The sequence below is a fragment of the Scyliorhinus canicula genome, chromosome 15, assembly GCF_902713615.1.
Source record: "Scyliorhinus canicula chromosome 15, sScyCan1.1, whole genome shotgun sequence".
Lineage (NCBI taxonomy): Eukaryota > Metazoa > Chordata > Chondrichthyes > Carcharhiniformes > Scyliorhinidae > Scyliorhinus > Scyliorhinus canicula.
The window spans coordinates 18,708,777-18,736,629 of record NC_052160.1 but is presented as its reverse complement, the minus strand read 5'-3'; the positions used below and the strand labels follow the sequence as shown (position 1 = coordinate 18,736,629).

Sequence of the window (27,853 nt, the reverse complement as noted above, 5' to 3'; positions counted from 1 at the left end):
AAACTCTTTAAGGGCTTGACTACCATTGCCGAAAGGCTGATTACCCCCGGCTGGGCAGTCCACAACTAGGGGTGGTATCTCAGGATAAGGAGTTCTCCATTTTAGACTTTGCTGAGTAGAAATTTCTTCACTCAAAGGGGTTGCGGTTCTTTGGAATTCTCCATCCCTGAGAGTTGCGGATTCTCAGCTGTTGAGCATATTCAAGACTGAGATGAATATATCTTTGTACTAACAATAATAATCTTTTTATTATTGTCAGACATAGGCTTACATTAACGCTGCAATGAAGTTACTGTGAAAAGCCCCTAGTCGCCACATTCCGGCGCCTGTTCGGATACACAGAGGGAGAATTCAGAATGCCCAATTCACCTAACAACACGTCTTTCGGGACTTGTGGGAGGAAACCGGAGCACCCGGAGGAAACCCACACAGACACTGGGAGAACACGCAGACTCTGCACAGACAGTGACTCGGGGCCGGAATTGAACCCGGGTCGCTGGCGCGGTGAGGCAGCAGTGCTGACCACTGTGCCATCATGCCACCCATGGACCGAACAGCCTCCCCCTGTGCTGTCTGATTCCTGGCCGCCTGGGGAACCTGCTTGGTCAGCATAACTGTCGCAAAAATTGCAGAATTTTAAATGCAAATTGCATACTATGCAAATCAAATTTCTCGTGACTTTCGTGCTAGTTTTAAAGACGTTGCATTCAAATCATGCCCCTCTCAAAACCAACCACACCCCTCCCAGTGAATTAATAATCATTGGGGCTTTTCATTAATTAAGCTCGTTGCTAGACCTTTGAGGAGGATCCAAAGGTTAAGCTGGAATGGGCACTAATGTACATGTTTCAAAGGTGTTTTGAATATTTTTAATCCCCAAAATTTACTGAGAAAACAGTCGGTATTACTCCAAACATGACAAGAAACTAATTTTGTGTATTTTTGTTCAAGGTCATTTTCAACCACAAGCAATGGGTTGACACCAATTTAAAAAGTTTCTTTCCATGATAAACCCATTTCTAACCGTATAAATCAAACTGCATGGCACCAAGTTCCCGCTCTCAAATATATCAAGGAATATTGTTATGGAAATTTTTTAATATTCAAATGCTGCCTCCGTGCCATAGACCATGCAGATTCTGCTGGTGTGATGTGTATATGGGATTGAGCCGAAACCGGGGAGGGTAGGTCGGGGAGAGAGAACATTTTGTAAAACGAGCACATTTTTTTGGTGCAATTTGTAGTGGAATAGCTAATTAGCATTCCAAATAGAAACTTTATCCCGACATTCTTACTGCAATAAGCAAGTGCTCGGCTTCTGAAATAAGAACAGTATAGGCTGGAAATTCTCAACATGTCTGGCAGCATATGGGGAGAGAGAAACAGATTACTTTTCAGCTTCAATAGCTGAACAATAATCTATGCTAGTCAATGACTTGCTCTGTAATTGTCCCAACAGGCTACCTATGTGCTTTTGTTGCTGGCTTGGATATTTGTACCTGTCTACATATCATCTGGGGTAAGTACATCAGGTGCATTTTGCAAACAAGTTCATTCGGATTAGTAAATGGGTGGATTTTGCTTTGATATATTCATGCTAACTGGTCTTTTCCCAATTATTTGTCACAGATTGTGACCATGCCTGAATACCTTCAAAAGAGATTTGGAGGGGAAAGGATTCGAATGTATTTATCTGCCCTGTCACTGCTGTTATCTGTGTTCACGAAGATATCTGTGAGTAAAGTTTCTGTCCATTTTTTTGTTGGTGTGCTTTAAAAGTGGCCGCAGGACCGTTTATATCCGTCAGAGAAGGCAATTGGTGCTTCAGTATAATGTTTTATTTGAAAGATGGTGTTGTGTATTCATGTCTGATTACCTGATGGTTGATGTCATCAGCCGTTTGTGCCTAATAGTCTGTGAGAAGACACCTTTCCAATAAAGCTCTTGTTTGTCTGCAAGCCTATCCTTTAAACATACCACAGATGGCACTGCTGATAGTGCAGCATTCCCTTGGTGCTGCACTGGGGGTCTCGACCAAGATTATGTACTCAAATCCACATTTATCTGACACAGAGCTGACAGTGCTACCCACTGAGTCATTGAGATGGGGGGGGCCTTGAAAAAACTGAACATCTATTTCAATAAAGTTTGGTCAGGCACCGATGAGTTGGATCAGTAAAGCGTTGGAATAAGCCAAATGCAAGCTTTGACATGACCTGATGTTTGCAAACCTGTCACAGAGTCCTATATCCAAAACAACAGATCAAACATGAAATTCTGAACAAGATACACAGGCCTGGATTCTCTGTTTCAGCAGCCAGCGGAATATATGTGGTCTTTTACAACCAAACAATCGTCGTGAAACTCTCAGCGATTCCGGGACCGGTGAGGGGCTAGCACCGGGTGAAACTCCTGCCTCCCACGTCGAAAATGACCGGAGAATGGCCGTGTCTCGGGCTGCGCATGCGCCCAGCTGACGACCTGCAGCGGTCGCATTGTACAACATGGCGCCGGCCGTGCATGGACCCTACCTGCCATCTGCGGCCCCACAGCCCACCTACAGGCTACCCCCCACTATTCCCCCAGCCCTCGCAGATGCCACCCTGGCCAGCGGCACGGATCCCAGCCGAGTGTGGCGGTGCTGGACACAGACCACGGCCGCAACATCGGGTTCCCGCACGGCTGGGACTGCATGTGTTCCCGCGCCGATGACGCGCCAACCCTGTTGCAACGGCGTGCAGTGGGCATCACGATAACGCCAGTTTGGAGGGGGCGGAGCATGGCTGACCTGCGTCAAACTGGCATCCGCCCCAATTTCAGGTTGAAGCCAATTCTCCACCCACTTGCCAAACATGATTTCGGCAGTGGGCAATGGAGAATCCCACCCACAGTCTCCACACTGGAAACGCTGTCCATTTCAAATATTCTTTGAATATTTCAAATATTCTTTTATTTTCTAATTTGATGTTTCATGAGAGTCAATTGCTCCTACGACTAAATTATCAACCCTGAGATTACATGATAGGACATGACCATACCAACACGTAGCGGTTTGTCTGAGACATCCCTCGCCCCCATTTTGTGGAGCATTAGTCCATGTTAACCAGGGGCTGGTTTAGCACACTGGGCTAAATCGCTGGCTTTTAAAGCAGACCAGGGCAGGCCAGCAGCACGGTTCAATTCCCGTACCAGCCTCCCCGAACAGGTGCCGGAATGTGGCGACTAGGGGCTTTTCACAGTAACTTCATTGAAGCCTACTCGTGACAATAAGCGATTTTCATTTTCATTATGGAGAACTGATCTGATCTCTTCACATATCTTCTCTACTGAGTAGTACTACACTCCTGTATGCTTCACCCGTGCCTGTGTCTATGCGTTTACATTGTGTATTTTATGTTTGCCCTTTGCATTTGTTTTTCATGTATGGAACGATCTCCCTGGACTGCACGCAGAACACGTGACAATAAATAAATCCAATCCAACATGCAGATTAGCCGGATCTCAGCCACAATGGCGGGATCAAAATCTCGATGTCTCACAAGTTCCCATTAGATCACCACAAGGCGAGCCATGTAAATCCTGTGCGAGGCCTCTCACGGGATTTACCAGCCGCGTCGCGCCCCAGATCGGGCATCGCGGCTGTCAGATTTTTCCCATCCCCTCAGCCCAAGAGGACATTCACCCACACTGCAATAATCTACGTCAGTCAGTCATTTTTTTAAAAAAGCAGCAGTAAACTTCATGGCCACTGGCGGTGAATGTTAAAGTCATTCTGTGCTGATCGAGCAATGATTAGCTGGAAAGCACATTAAGTCATTTTTCATGTACTTGGAATTACACTGACAAAATAATCCTTTGGTCCAACTGCTTTACCTGTACACTCATCTCTGAATTCCCCAGCAAATTGCCACACCCTATTGTGTGAGATGAGTAGACAGGCACACCTTCTACAATTACATTGCACTGAAACCAATTTCCGTCAATCTCGTTTGGCGTGGCGCACCCAGACAAATTGCGACCAGTCTCAAGTCAGGAAAAGGCTCCCCAAATAATTAACCATTAGCGATGTTTATTTCTGTCATTGTTAAAACTATTCTTCATTTGGACGAAGACTTATGGGGTGCTCTTGTTTGCAATAACTCCCCAATTATAAATCACACCAGGTTCTACATGGCAAGAAGGAACACTTTTTGAAGTGGCGAATTCTTGAAGTTTCTTCGCTATTAAAAAGGTAGCCAGTCAGAAAAATAAAAAGCAAATTGCCAATGAACAGTAATTAACAGTAAGAGGAGAAAATTTAGCTTGAACAATTGAACAGATGTCCCACCAACCTTCTCAGACCAGGACAAGGCTCCAAACACGTGGATAACGTGTTAAAACATACCGCGCTCTCAGTATGGCTTCTCCACCTTAATGATATTGAAAGCCCACGTTACTCTGTAACTCGTCAATAATGGAGTAAGAGCCTGGTTAACATGGACTAATGCTCCACAAAATGGGGGTGAGGGATGTCTCAGACAAACCGCTACGTATTGGTATGGTCATGTCCTATCATTACCCACGTAGTCTCAATTTTAAGACAATGGCTTCTTCTGAAGCGATGGGCACGATTTAACCAAAAAAAAACCCAGCTCGTTGGGTGAGACCCACACCTGGATTCTCCCACACTCAGGGCACGATCGAATGGAAAGGTTTCTCCCTGAACAGGGACAGAGTCCCATAGTCCGCGAGATTAGCCGGGTGTTTCCTGGTGCTCAGTGTTGAGAGACACCACGCAATGTAACGTCCATCCGGGTAGATCAGGGGCCTCAGTGGGGAACTTCCCGATGAGGCAACCCTCCTTTACTGCCCTGAGGAGCTCAGCTCGCTGGAACTCCTCAGTGCAGCGGCGCATTGCGACGCCATTTTTAAATGGTGAGCCGATCTCACCAGCCGCCAAAGTGACCCCAAACCCCTCCCCCAGCCCCAACTCACTATAATTGGGTCCCCAAGGCCCCCCACACCATCCCAGGACCCCACCAGCCCGATCACCTCTACGCAATAAATGCCAGCTTGGCACCTTTGCAGTGCCAGCCTGGTACCCTGCTAGTGCCTCTGCCTGTGCCACCTGGGCATGTTGGAAGTGCCAGAGTGGCCAGATGGCACCAGACATGCCGGGGTACCGCCCTGCTCAGATTGCAGGCACCTGGGGACCTCCAATCCCCCAGGAAACACCCTCGAGTGCTGTTCCATCTGTTCTCCATTTGTGCAGACCAGCAGCACTGAACTATGCTATCCCACGGTCTCCAAGGCAACGGGGTTAGATCCCACACCTTGGTTAGATCTTGGGAACGCATGTTAGAGTGAGATTTACAGATTTGCAAGAAAGTGATCCCGCCCACAACGGGCAGGATCCACATCGCGACATGCCGTGAGATCGTGTTATATCTTGTGAGAAGTGGAGAGCCCGGTAGATTCTAGATGTGTGATTGACTGGTCAAGTTACACCGTGCTGCTTCTCGGGCGTAACATGGCCGGTAGATCCCATAACACAACAGGACATAGGAGCAGAATTAGGCCACTCAGCCCATCAAGTCTGCTCCGCCATTCAATCATGTCTGATTTTTTTTCCCCATCCCATTCTCCTGCCTTCTTCCCCTGATCGCCTTATTAGTCAAGAACCTATCTAACTGTCTTAAAGACACTCAGTGATTTGGCCTCCACAGCCTTCTGCAGCAGAGAGTTCCACAGATTCACCACCCTCTGGCTGAAGAAATTCCTCCTTATCTCTGTTTTAAAGGATCATCCCTTTAGTCTGAGATTGTGTCTCTGCTTCTAGTTTTTCCTACAAGTGGAAACATCCTCTCCACATCCACTCTATCCAGGCCACAACACCTTTAAGTTTCAATTAGATCCCCCCATATCCTTCTAAACTCCAACGAGTACAGACCCAGAGTCCTCAACCGTTCCTCATACGACAAGCTCTTCATTCCAGGGATCATTCTTGTGAACCTCCTCTGTCCAGCACATCCTTCCTTAGATATGGGGCCCAAAACTGCTCACAATACTCCAAATGGAGTCTGACCAGAGCCTTATGTAGCCTCATTACTACCTGTCCCGCTACAGATCTTTGTACCATCTGCAAACTTAGCAACAGTGCCTTTAGTTCCTTCTTCCAGATCATGCGACCCCCGCTATCTAAAATACACTATCTAATGCCCATATGGGGCCTCAGCAGTGAAGGCCACCCAAGGACGCCATTTTTAAATAGCATCCCAATCTCTTGAGCTCCCGCCCCAAGCCTCAACTCCCTAATACTGGCGTCCCCAGGCCCCTGTAGATGGGGACCACTGCTAGGGTGACAACTGTGCAGAGGGTAAGCACCTGGGTGCCTCCAATGCTCTGGGAGACTCCCACAAGTGCTATTCCATCTTGTCCCCATTTGTGGAGACCTGCACTGAACGGCGCTAGCCCGAGGTCTACAAGGCAAAGAGGATAGAGCCCAATGCCTTGGTTACCTCAGGGAACTGCATATTAGAGTGAGACTAGCTGTCTGACTCGAATGTGCAGATTTGCCAAAAAGTGATCCTGCCCACAATGCTTAGGCCTCACATCACAACGTCTTGTGAGATCACGTTAGATCTTGTGAGGCATGGTGAGCCTGGTAGATCCCAGGAGCAGGGTCTCCCAGTATTTATCGCTATATTGCCGTGGCGCACTGCTTTTTGGGCACAGTGTGGCTGGTAGATCACGCCCTTCATTCGTAAACCACAAAGGATTTATTTACAAGGATCGACAAGAGCAGCAACATGCCTCCAGCTAGTTCTGGAAGGCCTCTACCTCCAAGAACTCCTTCACCTTGAGGTAATTCCCCTCTCTGAGTCCCACTTGGTCACCCAGGCCAGTTGACCCTTACTCTGCTGTGTTGCCCTTAAAGGGACAATAATCACAAATCTCCAAGTAATCATTGAGGCCAAACATTTACTGTAGAATGACTGATTTAGCTCCAGCTCTCACTGTTTTGAAAAGTGCTGCCTTTATTTTATGCAGTCAACTGGACGAAATTATATTGACCACAATCGTCCTATCATCATACATAAAGTTTGTTCCCACTTCTCCTAAATGTAAAGAAAATATTCCCCTCCGTCAATTAATATTGTCATATTACCTCTCGAAGCACATTTCTCTTATTCCCTTTACTGCAAAGGGTGTTCTCCATCTCACATCTTGTGCGAGTATTGATGCCCAAACATGTTGATTCAAACCTGTTGCTTCAGCAGACTTTCATTCCATAGCTGTTAATCACAGAGGCCCTGTGGCTAGTTCATCTCGTGTCTGCCGTTAGCATTGGGGATTATAAGGATTTTCTTTCTTAATTGTCTGTCCAACTGATCAAGGAAAGTAAATCCAGGCAGTATCGGCAGAAGCAAACATTGAAGTGAGCAGGAGGTGTTAGCTGACGGTGGATTCTCAAATGACTTCACTACCACAGAACACACAGAGATTCAGTTCCATAACAGGCAGAGAGGAAAAAGAAGGGGCGGGCGGGCGGGGGGGGGGGGGGGGACTCAGCATGGCGGCTGCGGACTCGGTCCAGCACCGCCACAGTTGAGGGAGGGCTGATCTACGGGCAGGGGGGGGGGGCATTATTTGGGGTTGCGGGCAATGTGCGGCGGGGGGTCCGGGGCGCGCGAGTAGGCCCGAAGGGGGGGGGGGGGGACTATTTTTGCAGGCCGGGTCTGAGGGCTGTGTCCGCCATGAAGCACGGTGCGGATGCTGCAGGCCTCCGCCCTGCGCATGCGCGGCCACGGACCCCACAATGCTAAGGCCCGTATCAGCAGTTAGAGCTGGGAGCTCTACGCTGCCTGGCTGCTAGCCCCCTCTCCCCCCCCCCCAAGCAGGGAATCGGTGGCCAATTTGCGCCAGTTTCTCTGGCGTAAAACACCACAGTTTTTACGCCTGCGTGGAGACTTAGTTGCCCAAATGCAGAATCCAGCCCCTTAAATTTTTTATGGTTCGGTTACTGATCCTTCTGCCACGGAAAACACTTTCTCCTTATTTACACGATCAAAACCGTTTGTGAATTTGAACAGGACTATCAAACCTCCTCTTATCTTTCTCTGGTCCAAGATGAATAACCTCATCTTTTCTTTTTTTTTAAATATAAATTTAGAAAACCCAGTTCATTTTTTCATACTAAGGGGCAATTTAGCGTGGCCTGTGGGGGCGAAACACACGCAGACACGGGGAGAATGTGCAAACTCCACACGGACAGTGACCCAGAGCCGTGATCGAACCTGGGACCTCGGCGCCGTGAGGCATCAGGGCTAACCCACTGCGCCACCGTGCTGCCAACATCATCTTTTCTGGTCTCACCACATAACTGCAGTTCCTCATTCCTGGAAACATAGCACCTTTGATGTAGAAAATCTACCCTAGATGCTTCATAGGGCAACACTCAATAATAATGGGTGTGGAGCTGAATCGAGGGATGTTAGGAGGTGTGGCAAAAGCTTGGTCAAAGACATGTGTCTGAGAGAAGGCGGGGGAGGGAAATAGATTGTTGGCTCTGTGTAACTGAAGCCATGTGCAGCAATCGTGATAAAGGTTACCCGTGTCTACGTGGGTTTCCTCCGAGTGCTCAGGTTTCCTCCCACAGTTCAAAGATGTGCAGGTTTGGTGGATTAGCCCCTTAAATTGCCCCCTTAATGCTTAAAGATGTCCTGGTTGTAGTGATCTGTACATCTGTACATACATCTGCACATACACCAGGGATTACAGACAGACGTAACAGCCACAGCATCACCAGAGGGCAGCATCAGAGATGGGTCCAGCCCAAGGGAGGATCCGCCTCTTTCAGAACCACAGGGCTAGTGAGCAGCAGCAGACAGAGACAGCTCAGCAGAGGCAGCTTACCTTAGCTTCACTGGTCATACCCCTTGACTGTATTATATCTAGTTAAGCTCTGGAAACAGAACAAACCCATTGAATAAAGTATTTGTGTTAACTGGATGTCTACAATCTTTGTTCAGACTTAGAGAATAACATATGGTACCAGGAGTGATTTCAGAAAGCTAGCTAGACACCAGCAAGAGAAGAAAAACTTAAACCGGATATTCGACTGTGGAAGACTTCGCAGCAAATGGATCCTCGACGACTAATTGATTTTATGGAACTTGTTGGAACTCCGTGGCAGCTGGAAACAACCGGTACTTTAAGTTATAACTGGAAAATGTTTGAGCAGCTGTTGCAAATATTTATCACAGCTAATGATTTAAGTACTGCCTCTGATGCAACGAAAATAGCTCTACTACTTGCAACAGGAGGGCATGAAGCTCGAGAAATCTATAATTGCTTTAATTACTTAGAGGTGAGGACAACACCAAAGTAGACGTTATACTCAAAACATTTGCTGAACGCTGTAACAGTCGGTCCGGTGAGATGTTGGAAAGATTTAACTCTTGTCAGAGAAACGGAGGGCCCATCTCTGATTTTATTACAAATCTCAAGTTAATACCACAAGGCTGTTATTATGCTGATTTCAGAGACACTGTGATAATGCATCAATTAATTTCTGGACTATCTGATAAAAATCTGAGGGTGGAACTTTCACAAAATAAGTATCTAACTCTAGACATTGCTATACAAAAATGCCTTGCTTATGGACAAAAACAAAATCAATACTTTGAGTCTCTAGAAACACAGAATCATCATTTAGAAAACAAAATTGGTAAAAATGGCGCAAACACTCACCACGAGGCGGAGGCAGGGTTGAATCGGAGAAAGACGGAGGTTCTGAGCTGCAGCCATCTTGAGAAAGGAGCCGCACCTGCTCAGTTGCGAAAGGAGGGCACAGTACAGGAAACTCGGTGTGCGCATGGGCAATCGAGTCCTACACATGACATCACGAGCGTCATGACATCAGAGGACCAAGATCACGCCCACTTAAAAGGGAAAATGCACGAAAATGAACAAAAATAAATTTAAAGCTGCAAAACTCAATTTTCTTGCCTCAAAAGACAGAACGATGCCTGAATTTACACCAGCAATTGAAAATAACTTTCACAACACCCTGGAACAAACAGTTAGCACCACCTTAGAAGACGATATGGTCCTTGTCTGTGGAGATGCCGGCGTTGGACTGGGGTGAGCACAGTAAGAAGTCTTACAACACCAGGTTAAAGTCCAACAGGTTTGTTTCAAACACTAGCTTTCGGAGCGCAGCTCCTTCCTCAGGTGAATGGAGAGGTATGATCCAGAAACATTTATATAGACAATGTCAGAGATGCCGGACAATGCTTGGAATGCGAGCATTTGCAGGTAATCAAATCATTACAGATCCAGAGACTTGTCCTTGTAGACTACGACTTGGTCCTTGTAGACTACGACTCAGACAAAGATTTCATCTTGGGAGATGATTACCCCAGTACCAAATCCAAACCGCAACTAGAGGTGTTGTACCGTGAAGACCCCGACGATGAATTCTTTGGAATGGGGAATCTTCAGCCCAGCATATATGACATCCCAACTCGTGAGTGCACGATTATGCTGCGGCCTGATGCCAAGAAACAGCGAGTGGTCTATGCACCACGAAGGGTCCCAGCCTCCACACAAGAATATGATTTGTTCATTGAACATGAAGAGAACGATGACAACTCCGAAACAAAAAGCGATGATTTGTCCAACGAACAATACACACAATACTGCTCAGACATGGCTGAGTTATTCGGAGATCCTGATCACAGCATCAGCAACACGGTTGAAAAGCTCAATACGACTCTTCTCGTGGTAGATGAATCCAATACCATGGTGCCATGGCAGATCGTCGGTACACTGGATGGCAGCAATACCCAAGACGAAGACGACGCCACACAGAGAGCACAGAACAACTCAGTTGAGAGAGCACAGATCGACCCTACAGCGAGAACACTGCACTGAACTCTCAGGAAGAGAGCGATGACAGACTCCACAGAGAGAGCGATGACAGACTCCACAGAGAGAGCGATTAAGGACTCCACAGAGAGAGCGATGAAGGACTCCACAAAGAGAGCGATGACAAACTCCACAGAGAGAGTGATGAAGGACTCCACAGAGAGAGCGATGAAGGACTCCACAGAGAGAGTGACGCAAGCCTCTACAAAGAGAGTGACGCAAGCCTCCACAGACAGCTCGGTGACAGACTCAAAAATGGAAGCAAGCAAATACTCCATTGCAAACGCCATGCATGTACAAGACCATGAAGACCTATTAAGCTTATTTGAGCCACCAGAACAAGACACTGAATGTCTACCCACTGCATGTGAGACAAGTGACGAAGAAATCACAATTCCCATACAGGATGTGCAGGATCACAGCGAGACTGACATATCTCAGCTCGTCTGCACAGAAGCACTCAATAATCAGAGGACAGCCACCCATGAGTCCAGAGAGACCATGTCAATCGAAATCTTGAAGATTTTGACTCCAGAGGAAGAGCACCAAGAGTCCAGAGAGACCACGTCAATAGAAATTCTAAAGATTTTGACTCCAAAAGAGGAGCACCGAGAGTCCAGAGAGACCACGTCAATAGAAATCCTGAAGATTTGGACTCCAGAAGAGGAGCACTACGACCCACAACAAAATGAAATCGTGAAGATTTTGACTCCAGAAAAGGAACACATAGAGATCACAAATGATTCAAAGGAACCTGAAATGACTCCAAAAGAGGAGCACCAAGAAATCAATGATAATTCAAGTGAACTAGAAATGACTCTAGAAGAGGAGCACCAAGTAAGCAAGGAAGAGGAATCGAATCCACCACAAATGACTGATGTCACCAACATCAATGCAACATCAGATCATTCACATAATTCTAAAGAAGATATGCTCAATGTAGCAGATGCCACAAAGGACACTGACACCAATAACTGTGACAATGACTCAAATCATCCACATGGCACACTCATTGAGTGCAACAAGAACAACAAAAATTGCAAGAAGCTCAGCAGAAACAAGAACAACAACAGCAACAACAAAAGCAACATGCAGTGCAACAAAAATGACAAAAGCAACAAGAAGCATCCCAGAAACAACAAGCACGACAAGAAAAAGAACAAGAATGAAAGCGAAAACAACGGAAACAGAATCAACAAGTGTGACAAAAAGAACAACAGGAACGACAACAACAAGAACGCCAACGAAAACAACGACAGTGACGATAGAAACAACAACAATGAAACAACGACTTGTACAACATGGTACAACTCTGCATGTGAAGGAGAATGCCACAGCACACTGCGAAAGAATGACAAGACTGCAAACATGCCATGGCATGATAAAGAATCTCACAAATTCACATCTGCTCCAAAACAAACAAGCAAAACAGCTTTCATGAACGATGACATACAGAATCAATACCACAAACACAGGAAAAAGTCGAGGTCAGACAACGGTGCGGCACAGAATCGCTACCCGCAATCAGATGGAACAGGGGAAAAAGGTGTCCACATCATTAAATGACTCATCAACAAAGCAGCCGAGTCACGTTTCGACATCAAATAGCTCTGTTGTCGTACCGAGCAACCCCATCAAGCTCAGGACTGTGGCCAGCGCAAATGCTCTTCGGCAGAGACATCCGGACAACCCTACCGGCAAAGCAATTCCAAGACCCCGGCAACGCACCGGTTCTCGATGACATGCGGGCACTATGCTCCAAACAAAAACGAGACTATGATCAACATGCGATCCCACTCAAGCCACTGACAATAGGTGACGCCATTAGAATCAGTGACCCAGGCGGATGTTCTGAGTCAGCTACGGTGATCAGGCAGGAGGCACCGCGGTCCTACATTGTTTGTGGGAGTACTTTTTCGCCGTAACCGCCGGGATCTATTAGAGATTCGACCTACAGCGCCAGTATTTCCCACACTGAACTTGACCGAGTCCATTTGTCCACAGGACATTGCTCGCCGCACAACGCCAGACAGTACTCTTGATGACATTAAACCATCATCCCAACTACCACCGTTAAGACGCTCCAGCAGAAGCCGTAAGGCACCAGACCGCTAGATTTGTAACGACACTTCAACACGCGCACAAGACGAATATGGACATTTCTCACAATGGACTCACCACACAATTAATTGTTTCTGCATTACTTTTGTCATTTTCACAGTGTGTAGATTTGCAAATTCTCACCACTTGTTATGTACAGTTTTCTTGAGGCCAGTCTAGAAAGCATGTCCAGTAAAAGGGGGGGATGTAGTGATCTGTACATCTGTACATACATCTGCACATACACCAGGGACTACAGACAGACGTAACAGCCACAGCATCACCAGAGGGCAGCATCAGAGATGGCTCCAGCCCAAGGGAGGATCCGCCTCTTTCAGAAGCACAGGGCTAGTGAGCAGCAGCAGACAGAGACAGCTCAGCAGAGGCAGCTTACCTTAGCTTCACTGGCCATACCTCTTGACTGTATTATATCTAGTTAAGCTCTGGAAACAGAACAAACCCATTGAATAAAGTATTTGTGTTAACTGGAAGTCTACAATCTTTATTCAGACTTAGAGAATAACATACTGGTTTGGTGGGGTTATGGGATTACAGGGATAGGGCGGAGGAGTGGGCCTAGGTCGCGTGCTCTTTCAGGGGTCAGTGCAGACTCGATGGGCCAAATGGCCGCCTCCTGCACTGTAGTAATTCAGTTGCAGCAGACTGCACAGAGAACTAAACAATGATATCTCATTTGTATCTCACTAGACAGACCTGTACTCAGGAGCCCTGTTTGTACAAGTATGCCTTGGATGGAATCTCTACCTCTCAACAGTTCTGATGCTCGTCGTCACAGCTCTCTACACCATAGCAGGTAGCAAGTCACTGGACTCTCGATGTAAATCTGTTAGGTGTCTGAAATGTATTTTTCATTTTTCAAAAGTTGTTGAAGATGCACAGGGGGTCAGCATGCAATTGGGAAGAAAAGCACTTTCGAGCGTAATTCTGTTCAGTGACAAGAGAGCCCAGAATTCTCTCAGCTATTCCACAGTTTAACTTAAGCCAGAAATCTCTGGGTTTCCTCTGCACGTCCGCCAACGGTACGGCCTCCAAGTGCAAGGAAGTTGACCTTGCCCCTGAAACGTTACTGTGCCTTTGCTCTTTGACAAATAAGGGGTTGCCAATCCTCCAGGATTGCATTGACGGCTCCAGGAATTAAAGTCTAATCTCCAGGGCCCTGCTGCGAGCACACGGAGAGTAAAATCAGTACTTTCAAGAGATTGGGTGGGATTCTCCGGTCTCATCTGTGGCGGGACCAGTTGCGAGCAGGAACGGAAAGTTTGGCATTCCAGCCAAAACTCCATTCACTGTCAGCGGTGCAGGAAAATCCCAGCCGCGAATGACGGCAGAAGATTTTTGGTGTTTGTTTTTCCTTTGAAAAAACCTTTGAATATCTCTGTCTGTGGGAAATACAAATATTGGACAAGGGGATTGGCGGGCAAGAATCATCAAATCAGGTAATGAAAGAGTCTTTTCACTTTCCAAGGGGCTGGTTTAGCACAGGGCTAAATCGCTGGCTTTGAAAGCAGACCATGGCAGGCCAGCAGCACGGTTCAATTCCCGTACCAGCCTCCCCGAACAGGCGCCAGAATGTGGCGACTAGGGGCTTTTCACAGTAACTTTATTTGAAGCCTATTTGTGACAATAAACGATTTTCATTTCATTTTATTTCAATTCGTATTGGGCACCAATTGTATACCATGCGCTAGGGCGGTTTTCTAATTATAATCTTTATTGTCACAAGTAGGTTTACATTAACGCTGCAATGAAGTTACTGTGAAAAGCCCCTAGTCGCCACACTCTGGCGCCTGTTTGGGTACGCAGAGGGAGAATTCAGAATGTCCAAATTACCTAACAGCACGTCTTTTGGGACTTCTGGGAGGAAACCGGAGCACCCGGAAGAAACCCACGCAGACACAGGGAGAACGTCCAGACTCCGCACAGGCGGTGACCCAAGCCGGGAATCAAACTTGGGACCCTGGAGCTGTGCAGCAACAGTGCTAACCACTGTGCTACCGTGGACATCCAACAGTGGAGAGTGGGGAAGGTCATGCAATGCCACCTCCAGAAATATGTCCAGCCAGTGTTTGTACAAGTAAGTTAGCCTTCAAACAAGTTAATCTTAAGCAATGCTTTGCTTATTTAATTCTCATTCCTTTTTCCAATGACTTTTATGTTTTCACCTCTCCCTAACTCTATAATCTCCTCCAGCCCCATAACCCTCTGTGCCCCTCTAATTCTAGCCGCTTGTGAACCCTTGGTTTTAAATGCTTCATTTAGTGGGCTGTGCTTTTGACTGCCTAGTCCCTAAGGTGTGGAGCTTCCTCCCTGCACCTCCTACCTACCGATAGTGCTGCTTAAAATCCACCTTTGACGATTTGCCTAACATCCCCTTATGTGGCCTTGTGTGAAATAGGACATTTTGTCATGTTAAAGGTACTATGTAACTGCAGTTGTTATTTTCGTGCAAGTGGAATATTATGCCCTCTTTGTACTTGACAAATGCTGTCCTGTGTTTGAAGTGCATAAGTGCGCAATGCCAATGACTCAGGTTAGTGGTGCCGATGCACGGCAACTCTTGCTCAGGTTGTTTTTGGTTTTCTCCATGTTCGAATCTCCTGCTCGCAAATGTTTTAATATATTATTTAATTATGGCTTTGCGAGTTAGGGTCAGGCCTCCAAGAATGGTTATTTTAAGGCAGCCTGTAATTATTTATCTATCTGGTGTTTAATGACAGAGGTAGCAATCTGCTAATCTTTATTATGATGGCCACACAGAGTGTGATGATTTTCAGGTTTTCCATACAGATCATGTTGCACAATGCAGTGCTTCAATATAATTGTGATACATGTCACATTTACTGCATACACTCAATGTGAGTCATGCAGCCTGAGGGGTTCTATACTGGGGCTGGTTTAGCACACTGGGGCTAAATTGCTGGCTTTTAAAGCAGACCAAGGCAGGCCAGCAGCACGGGTTCAATTCCCGTACCAGCCTCCCCGAACAGTGGCGACTAGGGGCTTTTCACAGTAACTTCATTGAAGCCTACTCGTGACAATAAGCGATTTTCATTTCATATATGATTCCCAGCCCCTCAGTGCTCAATGGCTGATAGGTTTTAGACAGCGACTTCAACCCCAAGCTTCACGGTTTCCCTCAGCACATAGTTCAGGGCCTTGGAATGTGCCGGTCTGCAACACTCGGTTGTGGCCAACTCTTCACACGGGAAGGCCAGCAAGGTCCGGGTGGACCAGGGAGGGTCTTTCACTGAGGCGATGACCCTCCCGCTGCAGCTGATGTTAACTTTTCCCTTCACTTTAAAATGTTGAATTAAATGACAGACTCCAGTCTGTCACCTGTGTTAATTGTTTGAAACGGCATTCTCTGCCAAATGTGTGTGTGTGTGTCTCTCAGAGCCTGAACGTGATTGTCCTCTATCTTAATGCATTTGGAATCAGTGTTTGCTTTATTTTATTAATTGTTGCGTATCTCAGTAGGTGGTTAAGTACACATGACTTATTCTTTTATCCCAGGGCATTTTGGCACCAAGATTGGAAAGGGCGTGATGGGAAAATGGCATGAAAGGGTGGCGCTGGACCCATAGTCATTAATGGTGGTCTGGGATTGGATATTGACAAACTCCAGGAGATGTTGGTATCAAGAATTCTCCGATTGTGTTCCCATGAAGCTCCTCAGTGCACTTTAAGATGTTAAGACGGCCATATGAATGCAAGTTGTTGTTGTTGAACAGGAGTAGGCTGTTCAGCTCACCTAGCTTTGGATAGAATTGAATGGAATAGAATCCCTACAGTGCAGAAGGAGGCCATTCGGCCCATCGAGTCCGCACCGACCCTCTGATAGACCATCCGACCTCGGCCCACTTCCCCGCCCTATCCCCTTAACCCCACCCATCATTTGGACACTAAGGAACGATTTAGCATGGCCAATCCACCTAACCTGCACACCTTTGGAAGGTGGGAGGAAACCGGAGCACCCGGAGGAAACCCACGCAGACATGGGGAGAACGTGACCACTCCACACCAGGTCGGAATCGAACCTGGGTCCCTGGCACTGTGAGGCAGCAGTGCAAACCGCTGTGCCACCCCTTCTATCCTTCCATTAGATTATAGCTTACTCCATCTTAATTCTTTATACTTGAATTTGTTTTGTTAACCTTGTTTAATAAAAATCCATCAAAGTTGGCATTTTCAATTGACCTCCTTTGTGTGAAGAAGTGCTTCGTGATATTATCCTTGAATAACCTGCCGCTAAATGTAACGTTCTGTCATCTTGTTCTGGACGCCTGTTGCACTATCAATTACAATGAGACGAGAGTAGAGAGTAATCGAGGCTTTATTACACGGGGATGTGTTGCCTCCTGCAGCTGCTACCAGAAATGGGAGCAGCTGGGTGAGCACACACATTTATACTCTGCCTACTGGGCGGAGCCAGCAGGCAGGGATCTACCCCCGTACCTGTAGTACAGGAGCCTTACCGTATTACCTCTAATACAAGTATTATACAAACAGTGGTGACTACCACATTCACTCCCTGTTAAAAAAGAGTCCAGCGGGGGCGGTGGAAACTATTTTCAGGTTTGTGAGGATTTAAGGTTTAAAGTCCGGTGAAAATTTACATATTTAGTTGGTCGGGTGCCCTGATCCTTCGCTGTGAGCACCTCAGTCCAGGTGGTGATGCAGGCGCTGGCTTGGTCACCTGTGACTCCGGGAGCCTGTTGTCCTGATCTTCATCTCCGGGTGGAACCAATGGGAGGACGGATCGTCCTGGGGCGGGGGCTGTAGTGAGGTGCGCTGGGGGGAGGGTGAGTGGCACTGGGGCCATTGGAGGGGGGGGGGGGGGGGTTGGGTGGTGTGGGGATCCAGCTGGTGCCAAGTCTCGGAGGGAGACCGTGTCCTGGTGTCTGTAGGGGTACGCCACGTTGGCATACTGCGAGTTTGCATGCAGTGGTTATACCCTCTCGACCAACGGGCCCGTCTTGTGGATCCGCACGGTTTGTGGAGGATGATGGGTCCTGGAGCTGCCAGCCACGTTGAGAGCGAAACCCCCAGAGGTGGACTTCCAGGGGAAGGCAAGGAGACGTTCATGGGGGGTTTCATTAGTCTCAGTGCAGAGTAGTGACCGGATGGAGTGGAGCGCATCGGGGAGGACCTCCTGCCAGCGGGAGACCGGGAGAGTTTTAGACGCAGGGCCAGCAGGACGGCCTTCCAGACCGTCCTATTCTCCCGCTCCACCTACCTGTTTCCCTGGGGGTTGCAGCTGGTCATCCTGCTCGAGGCAATGCCGTTGCTGAGGAGGAACTGACGCAACTTATCAATCATTAAGGAGGATCCCCGGTCACTGTGGATGTAAGCAGAGAAACCGAACAGGGCGAAGATGGTGTTGAGTGATTTAATAACTGTGGCAGACGTCATATTGGGGCATGGAATGGCGAAGGGGCATCTGGAGTATTCATCGACCACGTTCAGGAATACGTGTTTCGGTCGGTGGAGGGGAGGGGCCCTTTGAAGTCCATGCTGAGGCGTTCAAAGGGGCGGGAGGCCTTCACCAGGTGCGCTCGGTCTGGCCGGTAGAAGTGCGGTTTGCACTCCGCGCAGACCTGGCAGTCTCTGGTGACAGCCCTGACCTCCGCAATGGAGTAGGGCAGGTTGCGGGCCTTTATGAAGTGAAAGAACCGGGTGACCGAGGCCATCGTGTAGGGCCCGGAGTCGGTCCACTTGTGCGCTGGTACACGTACCTTGGGATAGTGCATCAGGTGGCTCGTTGAGCTTCCCAGGGCGATACAAAATCTCATAATTGTAGGTGGAGAGCTCGATCCGCCACCTCAAGATTTTATCATTTTTGATCTTGCCCCGCTTTGTATTATTAAACATGAAAACAACCGACCGTTGGTCAGTGAGGTGAGGGAATCTCCTGCCGGCCTGGTAATGCCTCCAATGCCGCACAGCTTCTACGATGGCTTGGGCCGCCTTTTCGACGGAGGAGTGCCGAATTTCGGAGGCATGGCGGGTGCGGGAAAAGAATGCCACGGGTCTGCCTGCCTGGTTGAGGGTGGCGGCCAGAGCGACGTCCGATGCATCGCTCTCGATCTGAAAAGGGAGGGTTTCGTCGACCGCATGCATCGTGGCCTTGGTGATGTCAGCCTTGATGCGGTTGAAGGCCTGGCGGGCCTCAGCCATCAGGGGGAAAACTGTGGAGTGGGTGAGTGGGCGGGCCTTGTCCGCATAGTTCGGACCCCACTGGGCATAATAGGAGAAAAACCCCAGGCATCGTTTCAGGGCCTTGGGGCAGTGGGGGAGTGGGAGTTCCATGAGGGGGCGCATGCGGTCGGGGTTGGGCCCTAGAACTCCATTTTCCACAACATAGTCAAGGATGGCTAAGAGGTTGGTGCGGAACACGCACTTCTTGTTGTTCGTGAGGTTCAGGAGTTTGACGGTGTTGAGAAATTTGAAAAGGTTAGTGTTGTGGTCCTGCTGGTCGTGGCCGCAGATGGTTATCTAGGTACAGGAAGGTGGCCCGCAGCCCGTACCGGTCAACCATTCGGTCCATCTCACGTTGGAAGTCCGAGACCCCATTAGTGATGCCGAAGGGGACCCTAAGGAAGTGGTAAAGGCGGCCGTCTGCTTCGAATGCAGTGTATTGGCGGTCCACCTTGCGGATGGGGAGCTGGTGTTAGGAAGATTTCGGGTCCACTGTCGAGAAGACCCGGTCCTGTGCAATCTGATTGACCATATCAGATATGTGTGGGAGGGGCTACGCGTCAAGTTGCGTGTACCGATTGATGGTCTGACTGTAGTCAATGACCATCCTCTGTTTCTCCCCAGTCTTTACTACTACCACTTGGGCTCTCCAGGGGCTGTTGCTGGCCTCGATGATGCCTTCCCGCAGCAGCCGCTGGACCTCCGACCTGATGAAGGTCCTGTCCTGGGCACTGTACCGTCTGCTCCTGGTGGTGACGGGTTTGCAATCCAGGGTGAGGTTTGTAAACGGGAAGGTGGGTCGACCTTAAGGGTCGTGAGGCCGCATATGGTGAGGAGTGGTGAGAGTCCGCCGAATTTTAGAGTTAGGCTTTGGGGGTTGCACTGGAAGTCCAGGCCGAGTAACAGGGCAGCGCAGAGGTTAGAGAGGACGCAGAGTCGGAAGTCGTTGAACTCTACGCCCTGGATGACGATGCAGTACCCCCGGATTTCCACAGAATGGGATCCAGAGAACCAGGGAGATTCTCTGGGTAACGGGGTGTACCGCGAGGGAGCAGCGCCTTACTGTGGAGGGGTGGATGAAGCTTTCCATGCTCCTGGAGTCAAGAAGGCAGGATGTCTTGAGCCCATTGACCTTCACCATCGTCGTCGCGGTTGGGAGGTTGTGTGGCCGGGACTGGTCGAGCGTGATGGAGGCGAGTTGCAGTTGGCGTTGGTAGGCCCCGGGCTGGTCGGCAGCGGTGGCAGGCGATGAACGGCCCGATGAAGTCCCCGATGAGCAGGGGTCCTGAGGCGGCGTCCAAAACGGCACCGAAGATGGCAGCGCCCATGGGGCGCACATGGAGGGCAACGTTAAAGATGGCATTGCCCATGGGTCGCACGTGATCTTCTAGGAGGAAGATGGCGGCGCCCACGGGCCGCACGTGGGGGGTGCAGGAACACTGGGCCTATGTACAGCAGCCATTGACCGGGCCTGGCACACAGCAGCGAAATGTCCCTTCTTCCGCAGGCCTTGCAGGTTGCACTCCGCGCTGGGCAGCGTTGTCGGGGGTGCTTTGTCTGCCCGCAGAAATAGCACTTGGGCCCCCCGGGGTTGGCTGGCTGCCGCGCGGCGCAGGCTTGGGGTTGGCTGGGGTGGCCGCTGTTGGGGCCCATGATGTCCATGAGGGCGCTGTGTGGTCGGGGGTATATGCCGTGCGGTTGGGGCCGTACGACTATACGTTACGGAAGGCTACCATTAGCGAGTTCATGTGTTGCCTGGTCACCGCGAGCCCGCGCGTACCCCCTTCGAATAGGCGCTGGCGGATGTACGCCGACTCCATGCCCGTAACGAAAGCGTCCCTGATTAAGGGTTCTCTATGTTCCACGGCCGAAACTGCCTGGCAATCGCAGTTCCTCACCAGGATGTGTAGGGCACGCCAGTAATCGTCTAATGACTCACTGGGGAGTTGCTGCCTCGTGGATAGGAGGTGCCTGGCGTAGAGTTTGTTGACCGGCCGGATATAGTGTCCTTTCAGAATCTCCATAGTTTCAGGGTGAGTGGGCGCATCCCGGATAAGGGGAAACATCTCGGAGCTCACCCGAGGACAGGATCCGAAGCTTCTTTGTGTCCGAGGGCTGTTCAGTCACTGATCCGAGGTAGCTTTCGAAGCAAGCTAGCCAGTGGTCGAAGGCCGACGTGGCATTGTCTGCTTGAGGGTGCAGCTGTAGGCGATCTGCCTTGATGCATAGTTCCATCGCTGTAATATCTCTGCTTAATAAATTGATGCACTATCAATTATGACAAAACGAGAGTAGAGAGTAATCGAGGCTTTATTAAGCAGAGACGTGTAGCCTCCTGCAGCTGCTGCCAAAATGGCTGCAGCTCGGAGAGCCCACACACTTATACTCCGCCTACTGGGCGGAGCCAGCAGGCAGGGATCTACCCCCGTAGCTGTCATACAGGAGCCTTACCGTATTACCTCTAATACAAGTATTATACAAACAGTGATGACAACCACAACATCCTACCAGAAAAAACCGTTTCCCTCAATCTACTCTGCCAGTCCTTCCTGTGTTCATTTGTTAAGAGCCAAGATTCCTGAGGGATGCAAGAATTTACTTAAAAATAGGAGAACTGTAAGGAAGAGTACTCAGAAATGTTGTATCTTTGATTTGCAGCTAGAGGAAGGAGCAGTGCTCCGAAAGATAGTGTCTGAAACAAACCTGTTGGACTTTAACCTGGTGGTGTAAGACTTCTTACTGAAAGGTCCTGGACAGCGACTTCAGCGGCAGCTGCCCCAAGCTTCAGTGCCTCCCTCTGCCCTTAGCCCTGGACCTTGGTGCCGGTCTGCAACACTCGGTTGTGGACAATTCTTCACACTGGAAGGCCAACAAGGTCCGGGCAGACCAGAGAGGGTTTTTCACCAAGGCGATGATCCTCCAGCTGCAGTTGATGTTTGCCTCTGGGAATAGCTCAGATAGGACAGAGACCTGCATCGCGGAGCAGCACGGGTTGAACATTGGCAAAAACCACTGCTTCTCTCTCCGGGTCTCCTTTGCGAAGGTACCTCCCAATAAAAAAGGCACACTCAACTTTCCAAACTCCAGCAGATGATGTCATTGAATTCAGAACCCATGTCATTGACAGTACTTGACATTCTATACCAATTATCCCTGAATATTAAACAACCAGGAATCACGTACAGTCTACTCCTGTCCAACTGGTTTGTAATAATTATTCATCTGTTAACAAAACAGATGCGATCGACATGGCAGAAAGCTAAATCATTCAGATAAAGATCTAATTTTTAAAAAACAGTTTGAGTATATTTTAACGTTTAGGCTTGACTGTACAGATAAACAATTAGTACTTTAAAAGAAACAATGATTAGAATAGAGCAATAAAACTTAAAGGTATACAATGAAGAGATTTGGCCTCATTTCTTAATGTGACTGACCTTTATAAGCACAACACTTCATTTTGCAGGACGTGGGCATCAGCAGCTAGGCCAGTATTTATTGCCTATCCCTAATTGCCCTTGGGAAGATGGTAGTGTGCCACCTTGTTGAACTGTCTCTATGAGGCAGATACATCCACAGTTTTGTCAAGGAGGGAGTTCCAGGATTTTAACCCAGCAACAGTGAAGGATCAACAATATATTTCTCTGTCAGGTTGACGGGTGGCTTGGGGGAACTTCCAGGTAGTGGTGTTCCCATGTGCCTGCTGTCCTTATCCTTCTAGATGGTAGTGGTTGTAGGTTTGGAAAGTGCAGCCAAAGTAATTTTGGTGAGTTCTTGTAGATGGTAGACACTGCTGGTACTGTGCATCGACTGTGGAGAGAGTGATTGTTTGTAGAAGGAGCGCCAATCAAGACGGCTTCAACACATTAAAGGTGTTGTCATTCCCAGTGGTCTGATCATAAGATGATTAAAGCTTTCTGTTTTACGAGCAATGTTAATCATGTCTGTGTGGTTAACCGGCACACCCTATATTTATTTGGATTTTTACCAGGACACCTTTGCATCGGAACAGTTCGGTGTAAATAAAGGAACCAGCGAACTTACATTATTAATATGGCTCTGTTCCCGGCCTGAGTGCCAAGCACATTACAGATATTGAGTTATTTTTGAAGTGTACTGTGAGAAACACTGGGTGGAATGCTGTGTCTTAACTCACGGTGAATTTAGTGGTGGGGAGTGCATTTAATTATAATAATATTTATTGTCGCAAGTAGGCTTACATTCACACTTCATTGAAGTTACCGTGAAAAGCCCCTAGTTGCCACAATCCAACGCCTGTTCGGGTACACTGAGGGAGAATTCAGAATGTCCAATTCATCGAACAAGCACGTCTTTCAGGACTTGTAGGAGGAAACCGAATTCGGTGGCGGGATGGCTGGCGGAGGTCTTGCAATGTTCTTGCCTCCGCCCAGATTAAGACTATACTGGGTAGGCTCATGGACAGCCTTCCTGGTCCCGCCACCAATTGAGACCCTTAAGTGGGCAATTAATGCCCAGGTAAGGGCCTCAACCTGCTGCTGCTGGTATTAACCCAGTGTCTGGTGGGGGCACAGCATGCGAGGAACACAACATGTAAACTTTGGTGGCTGCTGGGGCTGGTGGAGTGTTGGGACATCCCTTGTTCCAGAAACCCGGCAACTGGAAGTGGGGGGGAGGGGGCTCACTGAGAACCATTACACCCCTCCCCAGCCTCGCCCCCTTCCTGCCATCACTTGCCTATGCCTGAGTCCCTCCTCGCTCCAAGGCCTCGGAGGTGGGGGAGGGGGGAGGTGTAGTACCAGCAGCAGCCACTGTCTACTCTGTGGCACTGTTGAGTGCAGAACCGCTTCTGGCCTCTGATCGGCTGGTAGCTCTTGGCTGGCGGGAAATTTAATCTTGGAGGAAGGCTGCGTGCCGGCCTGTCAATTGTCTAAGTGACGCAAGATGCAGCAAGGCTTCCCAAGGCTCTCCAGCCCACAGTTTAGGCTCCTATTCCTGCCACAAGATTCCGCCCACTGTGGAAAAATTTCCACGAGCAGCAACAACACAAAAAAACCGGATGATCTGTTTTTCTAACGTGTTGTTTGAGGGAAAATTGTTGGCCACAATACTGGGAACCTCCCCTGCTCTTCCAGACGCACCCAAAAGGGCAGGCAGGCATTGAATTAACCTTTCATGTGGAAAATAGTACCTCTGACGGTACAACACTCCTTCAGGTCTATGCCAACATGTCAGCCAGGATTGTGTTCAAATCCCTGGAGTGGGGCTTCAACCTACAACCTCTCACCTCTGAGGCAAAAGTGGTACCCACTAAACCACAGCCGACAGCTTGTACACTTTGTTGTTGTTTCATGAGATTTTTGTTCTTTAAATATTGTTCCCTTTTGATAATTAACATGATGACCAATTATAAAATGGTAAAATTGAGATGCACCAAATCTGACCCCACCCTCCTTACTCCACACCCCTTAAGGTTGGTGCTTAACTTGGGACTAAGACCTGATTAAAGTCTGTAATTAACGAGAACTATTTGTCAGACAATAGGATGAATCGATGAAGGCTCATTAGATAGGGCCAGGAGCTGGGTATTCTAATTGGGGTAAGATCCCGACGCCAGGATTAAATGTGGGTCCTGACCCCGTATCAGTCGGAAATAATCACCAACACGATTTTTGTAATGGGCAGTGGGTGCAAATGCCATCTGGTTAAGAGTGGCAGGCAAACATTCGATGCTGCTTGGCCAATACAAGGTCCTCCATCATTGAAAGAACTACTGCAGGTATTAGGGAGGGTGTCCCCTCTATGCTTCAAGATGGAGGGGCCCTCTCAGCGTTTAAAACTCATAAAAGTAAAAATTACCACAGATGAGGGGGGGTGGGGGGGGGGGGGGGGGGTGGGAGGGGGGGCTTTAATTGGCTCCTCAATTAGCTTAATAGGCTACCCGCTGTTTGCAAAAACGGAGGAGAGTCCGGAGCATGCTAGGGACCAGGTACACCGGCTGACAACAGGAAATTTGGAAGCTGCCTACCTGCCTCCATTCCCCGCCCTCATCTCACAACCTAAATCCCGCCCTGGATTTCTGAACACGCTCCTGATCTTCCTGAATGCACACTGCCTCTTTACATTCCGTAAGACCGTGGACCATGTGGTAAACCACTGTTGCACCTGTATTAAGTGATGTAAGGTAGGACCTGTATTACAGGCTCACCGGGTGCCCCTGCCTGCTGGCTCCGCCCAGGAAGAGGAGTATAAATATGCGTGTCCTCTATTCAGCTGCCATTTCGCCAGCTGCTGTAGGAGGCCACGCATCTTACTGCGATAGAGCCACAGTTGTACCCAATCTGAGTCTTTGTACAATTGATCGTGCATCAGACCACACATTCCCGACAGTTCAGAATCAATATGTACAACAGAAGCAGTGATTGATTTCCCATTGAAGAAGTGCAAGGGAGGGGTCTGCTGATGGCAGATGTTTTACAGGCTCTGGGCCTTTGATGGAGCTCCCAGAGAATCTGGAAATGGAATGGGTGCTCTGGCTGTAATTTGCCTTCCATTTTGAGGTCTGGAACAACAATGAAATTTGGTGCACATTAACTTCACCTTGACAGCAGGATAACACGCTGGGACAGAAACTGGTCTGTCTTGTGTCCTTTTATTTAGTTGTAAAATGGTTTCAAAGCACACCAATCTGGCTGGGGAAAGCCTACAGCAAACCTGTGCATGCCTTGGTCCCACAGATATGTCTCTTAACCTCTTAGGCAAAAGTCAAAAAAAGCAGGTGCTAGGCTTAGGCCTAGGCCTCTTGTTTAAGTGAATTGGGAGGCCGAAAATCTTTCAAAGGGGCACTTGAGGAATTATTTCCTCATTAGTTCTCAGACTTTTTCCAACAATGACCCACCTTCCCCCCCTCCCCCCGCCCCGCACTTCCTGCCCATTGTTTATATTGAATCTAAGGATTGACTGCAAAGGGCAGGGTTTTCAGGTTTTTTAATGCACTATGGGTAGAATTTTGCATGTACTGAGCGGCCAGCAGCGCATTAAATCGCATGTGATGCTGGTTGGCGGGCATTCCAACATCATCATGCACTTGAGCGATATATTTGGGGCCTCACGGTAGCATGGTGGTTAGCATCAATGCTTCACAGCTCCAGGGTCCCAGGTTCGATTCCCGGCTGGGTCACTGTCTGTGTGGAGTCTGCACGTCCTCCCCGTGTGTGCGTGGGTTTCCTCCGGGTGCTCCGGTTTCCTCCCACAGTCCAAAGATGTGCGGGTTAGGTGGATTGGCCATGCTAAATTGCCCGTAGTGTAAGGTTAATGGGGGGATTGTTGGGTTACGGGTATACGGGTTACGTGGGTTTAAGTAGGGTGATCATTGCTCGGCACAACATCGAGGGCCGAAGGGCCTGTTCTGTGCTGTACTGTTCTATGTTCTATTGGTTCGGGGGTGCAGGCACTGATCTGGAGCCACTTGAAGCCATTATCTCCCCAATTGACCAGTATGGTATGTTGCCTGTGCAATTTCTAGGTTGTCGCCTGTCAACACGGGCAGGCGGACCAACTGTTTTTGCACTTTTCACAACCGAGGACGAGATAAAAGAAGGTTGGAGGCGAGGCTGGCTGATGAGTGAGGAGTTTTTGGAGTGGGGTGAGGTGGTGTGTTTGAGTCTGGAGAGTGTTTTTCCTGTGAAGGGTTTATCATCGTGTGGAGCTTCCAGGACATTGCTCTTCTCTGTCACCGGAGATTTGTGTCCCTCTGTTACCCTCTGTGCCCGGGTCAACACCATTTCCAAACCTGCAGGTGGATGTAGTCTACTCAGTCAGGAGCACCTCTGAGGCGGTCAGGGGACAGAGAGAGGAGGCCTGGTGGGCGCAGGCATCTCCCATGGGCAGAGACGCCAGCGCAAGTTCACCAGGACCAGCAGGAAGGACAAGGAAGACATCCCCACAGGAGACGGCATTACCCAGCTGCCGGGGTGTACAAGCAGCATTCAAACCACCTGGACATGACAGAGGTTCAGTGCTGCAGGATGCTTCAGCTTTCTGGAAGGCAAGCCTGGAGGTAGTCTCCAATTGGGTAGGTGGATGGCCAATGGCTATGGTTCTGAAGGTCACTGTGGCATTAAACTGTTATGCCTCCAGATCATTCCAGAGCGCAGTGGGTGAACCTTGCGGAGTCTCCCAGTTAGCTGCATACAGCGGTGTCAAGCTGGTGACTGACACTCTGTTCAGACGGGCGAGAACACCCCTTCATTTCAGGAGGCAGCCTGGCTGAGCAGGCCGGAGGCTTCATCACCATTTCAGGTTCCCCTGCTTGCATCCATGAAGCCATCAGGACGCCAGTGGCCAGCCAGGTGCATTTGTGAACAGGAAGCGATTCCACTCAATGAGCTTTCAGATAGTCAGTGATCACAGGACCCAGGTTCTGCAGGTCTGTGCGAGGTATCTGGGCAGCTCTTGCGATGTCTACATACTATACCACCGAGTACCAAGGCTGTCCACTGCTCCCGCTCGCCCTGACAGGTAGATGATTGATGACAATGGGTAATCAATGAAAAGGTGGACAGAGGTGAGATACGACTGCTGCCATGTCTCCATGATAGTGGAGAGGACCATTGGCCTGCTGAAATAAGATTCTGATGCCTGG

The 27,853-nt window shown here is 48.8% G+C and overlaps 1 protein-coding gene across 1 annotated transcript in view; it reads left to right on the top strand.

The window, feature by feature from the left end:
• slc5a10 (solute carrier family 5 member 10) overlaps positions 1-27,853 on the top strand; it is a 153,772-nt gene that overhangs the window by 6,522 nt on the left and 119,397 nt on the right. The window contains exons 3-5 of the mRNA XM_038820095.1: positions 1,460-1,519; positions 1,630-1,734; positions 13,720-13,825. Of these exons, the coding sequence (XP_038676023.1) occupies positions 1,460-1,519; positions 1,630-1,734; positions 13,720-13,825 (271 nt within the window). The remainder of the gene's footprint in view (positions 1-1,459; positions 1,520-1,629; positions 1,735-13,719; positions 13,826-27,853) is intronic.